This window comes from Colias croceus, chromosome 19 (assembly GCF_905220415.1).
Source record: "Colias croceus chromosome 19, ilColCroc2.1".
Classification (NCBI taxonomy): Eukaryota; Metazoa; Arthropoda; class Insecta; order Lepidoptera; family Pieridae; genus Colias; species Colias croceus.
This window is the reverse complement of record NC_059555.1, coordinates 7898004-7910765: the sequence shown is the minus strand read 5'-3', so window position 1 is coordinate 7910765 and position 12762 is coordinate 7898004. Positions and strand designations below refer to the sequence as shown.

The 12762-nt window shown below is 31.9% G+C and overlaps 1 protein-coding gene across 1 annotated transcript in view; it reads right to left on the bottom strand.

Annotated features, from left to right (window-relative positions):
• Positions 1–12652, bottom strand: part of LOC123700579 (RNA-binding protein 12) — a 29529-nt gene extending 16877 nt beyond the window's left edge. The window contains exons 1-2 of the mRNA XM_045647836.1: positions 12483–12652; positions 11874–12038 (exon numbers count right to left, since the gene is read on the bottom strand). Of these exons, the coding sequence (XP_045503792.1) occupies positions 11874–12016 (143 nt within the window). The 5' untranslated portion in view covers positions 12017–12038; positions 12483–12652. The remainder of the gene's footprint in view (positions 1–11873; positions 12039–12482) is intronic.
• Between the last annotated feature and the right edge of the window lie 110 nt (positions 12653–12762).

Sequence of the window (12762 nt, the reverse complement as noted above, 5' to 3'; positions counted from 1 at the left end):
TCTACAATGTAGAGAGCATAATTTCAGGCGAGATCGTGGTAAAGCGCTTCCTTTTGCTCATAAAAATAACGGGAATATAAATAAGTTCAAGTTCTTTATTTTTTAAAGCTGGATAAAATAACAAATTCTTTCACGTGGATTAGCTTTTTATAAGAATGTTCTTTAAGATCTCGAAGAGATTTCGATCTAAGTATTTTTAGAAAACTGCAACACTGCATTGAAACTGCGTAGTTATTAAATTACAATGCAAATAAGAAACAACATGAATAATTATTTAAAGTGAGATGGTTGTAAATCGTCTTAATAAATGCCGTGGGGTGACTTACATACACATAACGAAAAAGTTGAACAAATTCGATTGCTGAGGCGGATTGCAGGTGGCAGTACCTATAACGAAAGGTCGCGGGTTCGAATCCTAGGCCTAGTTTATCCTAAAATAAGTATGCACATACCCAGGATAATGATAAACTAGTTTAGTTTAGCCTAGGCAAAACTAATATACAGTCCTGAAATCGGGTTTGTAAGTACTCCAGTCATTCAAGAAAATCAATTCACAATAATTCCAAGTTCGAATTTTTTCGTTTCGAAGTTTTCAAACTTCAGGTGAATGGTACATTGGGACGACAATAAATCTCATTTTGCAACCTTGCCCGCAGTCCGGAACATTGTTAAAATTGCAACTAAAATATTTTTTTGCTGTATGATCGTGAAAAAAGTTCTGCAAACTTGGGGAAGTTTTCAATATATGTAATAGGTATTTCATATCACGTATTAAATTTGCAACCAATCTCAATGTACGGAACATCTTTTGATATTGAATATTAATGTTTTTTTTTTTTATTAAACTGAATGAAAACGTTCCAAAAGTTCTGCAAACTTGACACAGATATCGGAAAATAATATATACCGAACGGTTGAATAAATTTGCAACATTTTTCGTTGACCGAAACATGTTTATTTAAAATTATTTTTAATTCGTATTCATTTTTTCGAGTAAGGTGGTCTCGGAATAGTTACAATAGTTTTTGAACTTGGTTGCAAGCTTCGAAAACATCTCAGTTTGTTATTTTCCTCTTAAAAGTTAAATTTCTTACAATTATTATCTCGACGTTTCGCAATCTATAACGAGCATGGTATGAACAGCAGTCTTCTTTACTCCAAATGAAAGGCTCGCGGAAAATCAAACTACTTAAGTAGGTAAATCACTAAACTACATAAAAGTAAACTAGTAGTTAGCAGTTAAAACATAAGAAAATAAATTTCCGATAAATTTCAAGGTCCATCATGGAATAAAAAAGAAGATCCAGTATCACGGTCAGCCGGATACATACACTAGTAGTGTCAGACCAGAGAAACTGGTCGACATATAAGTAGTTACTTAAGTTTCCTGAAAAATTTAGCTTTGAGTCATCTCTTGTTCTTGTCCAGAGATGAGAGACCAAGCGTTACCGCTTGTGTAGGATAGAATAGATATTTAAACGAAAATCAAATGCGCGGTTGTATTGACTATTGTTATCTACCACTCTGCAGATCCGCGTTCACAGGAAGAGGCAACTACATTTTACGAAAATAAAGTAGACCTAATGGCTAATACATACACCGTCAGAAAACTTAGAATTATTTTGTTGTTTAGTAGCAGACAGCATTAGAATTACAAACATCTCTTTGTAACACCGTGGCATACGTTGCGTCGTAGGTAGGTACTATCGTAGTTATGAATGAAGATCCAAGATATGATAGACTCTTGGTAGACTAGTCCGTCCGAGAATGTCAATTTTTATTTGAATTTAAACATTTTATGAGAAAATTCGAATTATTTCTCAAATATTCGGGCCGTAGGTTATGTCGGACTCCCACTGCCTACCGGCCGCGGCGGAACCATAGGCAGTGGACCTACCGACTAAACTCCACTGTGTTCCGTCTCGCCACGCAGTTAGCCGGGGCCGCGGGTACTCTTAGAAATCGTCCACGACCCCGGCAGAAAACCTACCTACCCAAAGGAGTCACAAATATTTTCATTTTTCAGGAATGTGTTACTTAACTAAGATAATTTAATAACTGTGTTCATGATCATATTATTATAACGTTTAGGTTATGTACTTAACTATGTGCAATCTGTTTCGGCTTAGACCTCACTGAAGGTTAGTACAGACTTTTTTGTTAGTTCTGGGTCCATTATGTTTCGGAAAATGGTTCCTCAAGGGTTCTATTTTCACACTGAAAATAAATTTCATCTAGTTGATTTTTAACTCTGCACAATGAAAATTAAAAATCTCTTATCGAAGAAAGTAAGATAGAAAATTCCAACTTAGAATTAAGTAACTATAAAAATAGATAACGTTAAAAAAATAACAGAAACAATATTGATAGGTATACTCTAACACTGCAAAAGATTTGTAGAAGGAATGGAAATAGATAGAAGCTACCTTGAAGATAAAGTTTTATGAGACAGATACTTATATATGGAAGCTGGAATAAATAAATTTATGGAAGATCTTACCTTCGATGAGTCTGATGAATAATCACGCATTGACACAGATTCAGGTTTAGATGATAGCGATTTACTAAATGATTAAAGAGCTTGGACAACAGAACTTATTGAAAGGCATATCTATTAGAATTCCATGGGTTTTAGCAGCTGAACGTTCTAAGATCCGATTCGGATACACTATCTAATTTCCAATATCAAAATATCACTTAGTCAAACATTAAGTAAAATAAGTTCAAATGTTGAAAAACAAAATCAAGACAGATTATGTACAGGTTCGTCAGTGGCAATATTCCCTTTACATGAAAGTAAATAAATAAAACGTGCAACATTCAGACGTGGTTGCGTGACTCTAAGAAGAATGCCTCCTTTTTCTATTATGTTGTCACATCTTCAGTTGGTTGCCTGGAAGAAATCACTTATAAGTGATAAGGCCGCCATCTGTGCTGTGTCTTCTTTTAGTATAAGTTTTCTTTTTGCAATTTTTGGTTGGCAGTACAATAAAGTATTTAAATAAATAAAATAAATAATGAAATAATAAAAAATTAGTTGCCTGTAAAGTCGGTATACGGGCGAAAGTTTTACGTGACAACGACTTTTTATGTCTGTCTCTCTCGCTCTTAGGCGGGCTAACCATGCCCGAGTGGAAGAGACGCGTGCCTCTCACTCGCTCTCATTGTGAGCGCATAACGTGAGCGGAGCGTAACGCAGTTTCTTGAAGTGTCACCCGGCAAACCAATTTATAAGACGTTGTCACGTCAATAATGATATCTTCTAGTTATCCATGTTAGAAACCTCGCTCGCTAGAACTTGCAGTCACAATATAGGCCCAAGTAGCCACTATGTAGATAGACTTTTGTTTATGAGACCGATATTATGAGCAAAAAAAGAGCGTCTGTGCCGAACACACGTGCCAGAAGTGAAACTTTTTTGTCAAGATTAAAAAATACCAAAATCGTCGCCTAACTCCATGACGTGACATTATTGCCACGACCTTGAAATTTTACTCTAAACGCGCTTAAACAAGTTTTACTTCAAAAAAATCCATAGATTTGAGAAGCGTAGTGTATTTTAAATTTGATAACACTGGTCTGCAAAGAAATCCTCCTTTGAATAAAAATATGATAAACATGGAGATCTCAACCTTAGATTACAAAATAAAAATATGATAAACATGGAGATCTCAACCTTAGATTACAAAATAAAGTACAGATGGAGCATGACAACCGCCCGTCGCCCTTGTCAAAGAAAATACGAAATCAAAAACAAATACGTCGCTGCACCAGTGCTATAGCGCATATAGTGTCATGCAATACGTCAAAAAGGGTTTGCAATTTAAGTAAAAAAATGCCGTCTTGTGATAATAAAACGCTGTAAAATTTGTTCCCGAAAACAAAAAAAAAGATAAAACATCGTTTCACAGGTTTTCTGTAGATAATTTGGCTGATTTATTTCTTTAATACGAATAATAATTTTACAGATATGAAGGAATACAAAACTTCAACGTATGTTGCCAGTATTTTGAAAATGAATTTGCCATTTTTATTGGTAAAACGGTAAAATGGTTAAAAGATCTTCAGGGTAATGCTGTTGGATTTTTCGATCGTGAATGTGATTATTTGTATAGTGCACTAAAGGTTCATGATAATTATCAGATTATTTTAATAAGTATAATACATTATTTTGTTACTTTTATAAAGCTTAAAAACGTCATAGTCGTTTTCGCTAGCGATTTCATTTATGTGAACTCCATGATGGACATGATGAAAATAAAATGTCCCGTATTCTCGACTAAAAACTACCGCTATTCGTATTCATATATTATGAAAAATAAAAAATAATATAATTAGGTATTATAGTTAATATTGAAACTTTTTTTATGTAATTTATTTAATAAAAAATTGAATACAATTATTTTGTCCATATATAACTTTAGTAGGCAGATACGTCTTTATGTAATAAAAGAATTTAAATAAAAATTAAAACTTGACTTCTCATTTACATATGTATATAGCCTACGTCACTACCGCCACTAACATAATAATTCAGATCATTGCAATGAAACCTCACAACTCAAAATCGGTCCAACGGTTTATACTGCAGGGCGTGTCAAAGAAATATTATACATACATACATAAACTCGAAAAACATAACCCTCTTTTTTCCGTAGTCAGGGAAAAATTTGGGAAATTTTTCAATATCTGGCAACATTACACGCACACAGAAGCACCGTGTACGTACATTGCAGCGGCGAAATGATAGCACACATAGCTTTATTGAAAATGACGATAAATTATTCGGTTTATAGTCGAGCCAATTTAATAGGCAACATTTGACGTCTATCAATTTTATCTTCGAAGGGAGGTAACCTGGTTAAAAACATCGATTAAAGTGAATTAATCGATACGGATTTGAAACATTTGTCAATCGAATTTATTAATTTATGATGATTTTTATTCACAAGTAATCAATGCATTCGATTCTAGATGTCGGATTTCGATTTTTAGAGTAACGTCCCTGGTATTTAAAAAGAAAAAAGGTTTATTGACACAAAATTGTAGCGACGTCAGTTCTTCAATTCAGAAATTGTTTATTATGTTTAGTATGGTTTATAAGTAAAATGAAATCTTAAAATTACTTGTATCGGTCATTATTATTACAAATATGTAATCGTAATTGAAAAAAGTTGAGCAAATGTGCAGTTCTAACAAAACAAAATATCATCTTATTCTATGTCGTCGTTACTAGGTTACTTACGTTGTTGAATTTTGTTGAACTGTCAAATGTTGCCTATTAAAATGGCTCTACTATAGTTCGGCAACGCTCCATCTGTCTTTTATTTTGTAATCTAAGATCTCAACATGCTGAATCTAGATCTGCTTTCAGTTTTTTTGTATCACGTCAAAATTTTTTTTTATTGCTGTTTTAAATACCCCAAAATTCTGTATTGTTTGGTAGTCTCTCTTGCAATAATGCTATTTTATTCGGTCTTTATTATATTTTTCATCACAAAAACGACTTGAATTTATAAAACTAGAACGATATCTACTGAAGACATTATTTTTACACTAATTTGTAGGGAATTTATGGGCTTCCGTAGTTCTTATCACGACTCCGCTGCGCTCAGTTCAAAGTAAAGTTTTAAGGTGAAGGTTGATGATTTTATCCTAATAATTTGGTAAAATTTTTATATTGTACTGATATATTGATGAAAATTTGTATATAATTTCAACCATAAAGCAAAATTGAATCACGTGTTATGAATTTTTAAACGACGCAACATCGAAAGCGCTAGTCTTTAGTGTGGTCTCTAGGGACTACAAATGCGGGAGCTTAGATAAGAATTAAATTATGAAATTAAGCAGACTAAAGCTGTCAAAAGAGTATCTGGTGACCACTATGAAACATTTCACCAGAAGTTTGAGAGGAGATACGGAAAAGCTAACTGAAAATATAGTAAAATATAGATAATAAGTTGACAGCAAAGCTTGCTGATTTTACTTGATCGATTCGTCGCGAAACTCCTTATAAAATATTAAAAGAAGAGAAAACTACTAATTGAAACAATATAAATAATGTGTAATTATATTATCTTATAGTTTTTAATAGTTTTCTTGACATTATTTGTAATATTTAAACCTAATTATCAAAATAACGATGTATTCTTAGAACAAAAAAAGGGGTTTCTTTCAAATTAAACCACAAAAAATCTAAGACGTAATACAAATTTTTTAAAACTTAATTTCTGTTCAGAAGTATCACTTCTATAATAATCTTGTGCAAAAATAAGGAGCGCGAAAAAAAATTTTTTTGCAGACCAGTGTAATTAATCCACCGGTACATACCTAATTTTTTTTAAACTAATCTCACAATTTCATTAATTAATTTATGTTTAACTACCTATAGTAGTGCACCTATATCGACATTGTTCCTTACCGGGAATTTTAAAAACATAGGTACTGAACATTTTATTTGCAGGATCAATATAATAAGTAATTTGTTCTATATAAAGTGCGAGTTCTGAAATTTATTGATGATCTTATTATATTATTGTCTACGTGAGACTGTTTGCTGAATTCCTGTAAAATAAATTTGTTTGCAATAGTCGTATCGATAGGTGTATCTTCTGCAAACTTCAGGTTTATGATAATCCTTTTCTTCCCGCCACATTCCTGGAATTAGTGTCATAATCTGGATTGTTCATGTACCCTACCATTTTATACCTTTTCATCATCAATGTTGTGCGAAAGACCTAATAGACTAACGACAAAACTACCTAAACACGGGGAAAGCGAAAACGAGATGATATTTTATAAGATTGTCTTGCATAAACGGGTAAGTATCGTTCCTAATGGCGGCAGTAATTTTTTGTGTTCGAGTGTGTAGTTCGAGAATGAAAATTTGACCAATTCAAGACAGATTTGGCCAAACGTTGAACATCGTTACAATTTACACAGTCACATTATTGCTATATAATATACCTATACGGTATACCGCTTTTCAAATTTCCCAGATCCACTGGCCAATTCTTCGTGGTCGTAATTTCAAATTGCTTATTATGAAGGCAAAGGCACCTAGGTAGAATCTTATCTAGACTAGAATATGTCTAGATGTAATTTTAGATGTCACCACATTTGCACTAACATCGAAATTCAGAATAGTGTGTGTAATTATTATTGTCCAACTTGTAACAAAATTCGGTTTCATTTGAATTGACCGTTTATAGCCAAACTACTATACTTACAATATAGGAAGGCGATTTGCCTTCCTATTTTACTTTCTTCGTTCTACTCTACTTATTACTCTCTATATTTTATTTATAACTACTATTTATTATTATTTTTTACCCTCCATATATTCTATTATTCCCTTGCTGTATCGTGTAGAGACAAGAACGAAACATTCCTGTTTACGAAGCAGATAATATTTTGATATTAAAATCATATAGTTAGGTAGTGCAAAAATCTTAAGACTACCTACCTATATCTTGACAAACTGTACAGTTAGTTACAATATTTTCATAAAAAAAGGATTGCCTGGTTTGGTTTGCAAAGAGATGCATTACAAGAGTAAAATACATTAACCACTTGCACTCGCGAGTACGTGTTATTGAAATTTATTTGTTAATTATTTTAGTTCTGCAAGAACTTTTTATATTGTTTATTAGAGCCATAAATCACAAGAACCTTCTTAGGGTAGGTTTTCAAAAATACTTGATTCATTTTTAAGTATGTAAGTACGAAAATGTAGAGACGTCGCTTTACGGTTAATTATTGTGTATTCCGAATAAAGATGGCGCGAGCTACTAAATAATAATTTTTATTTAACAAACAGCAGAATTTAAATTACACTGGTATCGCTATATATTATATTTTTGTAATTGTACTTTATTCTATCTTCGTGCGTTTTATGGGCTCTCATTGCTTCTTACTTGTTACTTACAAGTTACAGTTTCTGATATAGGTACCTCCATATTATGTAGCTATTCCAGTCACCTTGTTTGTCTTCCTTACTCAAAGTGGTGTGTCATCATAAACGCCACGAAAACACATATAAAATTGCTTTGTTTATTCCTGTTTTGTTGTTAATGTTTACCCGTCGGAATACATTTTTGAAATGAAGTGAGAGAGGAGATTTTTTTTCATTCGCAACCCTCATATCATACCTGCGTTTCCTGTCTATGTTTGTCATCCAAGTACCAAAATATACTACAACTGTACGAGCTTCGACTCATAAAAAGAAAATAGATTGATTTTTAAATTTTTCTCAGCGCGATCTACATAAGTAGGTAGATGAAAAATTAAGAGAGACAGTATACATCCCAGTGGTACTCTCATATCGATAATAGAACGCAAAATCTATTTCAACATATTGTTTACTTGATCCCCAATACTTTCAAATTCCTTTAAATATTTTGTAATTTGATTGACGTGAAACATAAAGAGATTACACGAATAGCAATAGCTTTTTACAATAAGTTATTTCAAGTGTAAAATACCATCAATGTTTTTTTAAATAATATGTAGCAGGATAGGGATTTTTAGTGTGTATGAAATGACAATACAGATAACGAAATCAATCTAGTAAAATAAAATGAAGAAGGTCCGATAACATACAATTAAATTGTATCCCCCAGAGTAATCGCCACGAAAGAAGTCCTGAATAAACTAAAACTCAAATGTGTCTAAAAATCATAATGATAATGAGGTGCTAATTAATAAATAGGTAAACTTTTTACCCTCCTCATATCAATTTACCCCAACTCTGGGGTCTTTTGAATTAAATACTAATATACGACCCTATTTTAGGCGCCCAAAGCATCACTTCCTTGGGACTTCTTTCGTGGCGCGCTCTCCAGAGGAAGGCGTCCATAGTGCAGAACCAGCAAAATCTTTAAATCCCGCTCCATACGTTCCCGACTACCTTGATTCTCGAAAATAATAAAAAGTACCTACCTATTTCATTTACAAAAAACAATTCATGCGTAAGATTATTCATTTTTGTAAAATACCGTCATTCGATAAGAAGTCATAAAATCAAAAGTTCGTCGTTAACAACTTAGATCAGCCATGAGCCATCCGAAATATTTTATATTGATTAGTTTCGCGTCATGTATTTTTGTTTGTAGACAGCACGCCTCGCCACCGACGCAGTCCATGAGTATGCATTGAGAAGTGATGTATAATTGTTAATCTCCAAGTATTTTTAAGACCTAATTACATTATAAAAATAACAATACCAAACACTATTAGAAAAAATGTTTGCTCATTACAATAATGTCACTATCGCTAAATACACCTAACAGGAAAAAAAACCAGAAGTCAGATCATTGAATTGTTTACATGTATTATAGCCGAGCTTTTATTAGATTTAAAATGGAATACATATTATGTGAAAGTATTCCAAGACGAAGAAAAGATTCAGGAGCCTATTTCTAAGCATTAGAAAGAAAGATGTTTAATTATATGTACTAAAAATATCATCCATTGTTTTTGGGAATAGGGTTAAAAAGACAGCATGTAGCAACATTAAAAAGTAGATTTAAATACAATTAAAAATGAACTACTGATTTACCTACTGCAAAACTTGTTTCTATGGTAATTTGAATATGACTTTGAGTAGGTATACAAAATGTTTATCGAAATATACTATGTAATGATGTTATAATTCATACCATGAAAGCAAAATATTATTATATATTAGTATTGAATTTCGAAAAAATTACTGGGAATTACTACATAATATTTATTTCTAGAATTAATTGATGCTGCATTTGTATACTAGAAGCTTGAAGAAGTGTAGTGCTAAGCACCCAAGTATAGTAAAATTAAGGTGTGAAGAAATTTTCGATAAATTCCAAGTAAATTTGTCAGGTCTGCCGGTAATCAGGTCTCTGCTCAGTTGATAAAATCTATATTTTATAATATAGATATAATATAGTGGCTTAGAATTATTTAAAAAATCTGTTGGAATAATCCTTGCTGCTCCAAGTTAATCTACTGTCCCATGCCATATTATTTAAATCAATCAACTTTTTATTAATTTTTTCCCAGCAGTTATAATCATATTAATTTGTTTTCATTAGTGGTAATTCAATAAATTTTAAAATCTAGCAGCACTATTATAATCTAGAACAACTTAGAGGGTTTAGCTTTCAAAGAAATAGACATACTTAAATATTGAATAGTTCATCATCATGTCAACAGCATACATACCCAAGCTTTTAAAACATACATTTAAAAAATATTTAAAGAGACATACATATTTAGAATTGTTATCTATACTAATATTATAAAGCTGAGGAGTCGGTTTCTTTGTTTGTTTGAATGTACTAATCTTACAAAGTACTAGTCCGATTTGAAAAATTATTTTGTTGTTAGATAGCCCATTCATCGAGGAAGGCTATATATCATCACGCTAAGACCAAAAGGAGAGGAGTAAAACCGCGGAGTGCAGCTAGTATTTTATAAATCCCAACTTACCCAACTATTGGTCTACTTTTAAAACCTATCATGATGCAATTCAGTAGAGTATCAACCTAAACACTAACCAACAACTAAAATTTTATATAAAAAAGATGAAATTGCACACTTTATTAGCAAACTTTATGCATAGAAACTACCTACATACAAGAGGAATATTTTTGTTTAAATTGATACTCCTATTAATTACTCATTGTCAACTTACCATTGACAAATTTAAAGAATAAATTATATTGGGTGAAATATCAAAATAATTTATAATTTCCTGTCCTAAAAAAGAAGTAAGGTAATCCCACTCGTAATCTATTTAAAAAAATCTTTCAAAATGTTTAATGTGAAGATTAAATTATAAATTTTTAAACAGTGTTCAATAGTGGTGTGATGCTTTTTCCATATAACACTAGCTCATGCTAAGTTTTGTGGCTCATATCCATTGATTTCAAAAGCTTGGAGTTGGATTTAGATGGCACCAGTTCACATTTTGCTACAACATTTCACACAGACTTAAGCTTGAGTCTATTAAGTTGATCAGGTGTGAAATGCTGTTTTAAACTTTAGATTTTAGGAATTGACAGTAATTGAGGTTTTCCGAGTATGTAAGACATTCAAGATGTAAATATAAATTTATAGAGAATAAATTTATAACTACAACTTTATTAACTCGCCCACTCATGGCCGAGATGGTCAGGCGTTGCCCCGGAATGGCACGAAAGGATGCGAGTTCGAGTCCCACCTCGTGATCGAATTTTTTCTATTCTTTATAAATTTATATTTATAAAGTATTTGAATGCCATAAAACTAAAAATATCAATTTCAAAATTCAAGATGGTTTACGCCACAAACAATGTAGTGTGTACAAGACATTTGGTAGAAAGATGAGTTATCTGTGATATTTATATAGTTAATTGTATTGTTTTGTCTCCTACTGCATATTCTTGAACTTCAAACTTTGTTAATAATTTTAAGTAGAGCCCAACTATAGCTTATGACTTAGAAGAATAAATTTACAACTAGACTTCTATAAATTCTTATCTCTATTAATTAGTTTTGTTGTGAAATATTTACAATTGTTATTTTACTTCTATATCCATCTACTTATATTACATAGGTACTTATTGTAAATACTTAAAAAAGTTCGGTTTAATGGTAATTAATCCCATAACTTACCATGGTTTTATATTTACTAGCATATTTGTCCTCTAATATTGTTTTGCATTATATGTAATTGTTTCTAAATTAATAGTATAAATAATAATTACTTTTATTTAATAAAAACATCCTTAAAACTATGCACACTTATAACAGAGATCACTGTAATATATTCAGTGAATGTTCAACGAAAATATTACAGACGTTTTAAATATAAATAATAAATATAGTCTATGAAGTTTTCGTATAGCTACCTGAAGGCTATGAACGCATCGCCAAGTTCGCCACCTACGATGTGTACTCCACCTTCGGGGATAGAAAGCCCACGGAAATAATTCCTAATGTCTAGCGCATTCGCTGACCAAGGAAGGTTCTGCAGTCTTATTATCACACTCATGATTATTTTTTCACGACAGCACCTACAAAAGAGAGAAAATGCTGTCCATTTTTCAAAAACATATCCTGTTGTCTGAATCGCAGTCGAGAAATTCAAGCAACTAGACAGGTTTGAGAACCTTAAGATATTCCATTAAACTTTGAAGTGTTTTTAAACTTATTAATATGAGCACGATGCAAATGAAAATTGATAATTCTTTGATGTGTAACTGAAGTGTAAAATAACACGTAACCTAGTCATGCATACGGCCTGAGCATACGGCTATTGTTTAAGTAATTTTACAGTATTGATAAATGGTGTAGTGTACGGTTAAATAGATTTACCCACAGATTAAGATACGGTGTATTGGTATTCAATTTTAAGATATTAACAAGTTACACACAGCGGGTTGTATTTTAAAATGTTTTGTTCAATAATTAATCTTATAGCGAGGCGCCATTTCATCGCCCGTATGTATTTTACTCACCTAACGAATTATAGCGATATTAAGGACGTCACGCACAATTAATTAAAATAACGACATTCTTAAACACATAAATTCACAATCTGTATCGTTAATGATAACTTAATTAAGTTGCAATATTTAACCTAAACACAGCTTTCGTAGGTTGAATGTGTTTGGTATAACAAGATGGCGTCTGAGTTCTGACGAATGGCGATTTGATTTCCGATTTCCGATTTCGCGTATTGACAGATGCCAAAAATTTTAAATTGTCTATGGTATGTCTACCAGTGTTGACTTCTTG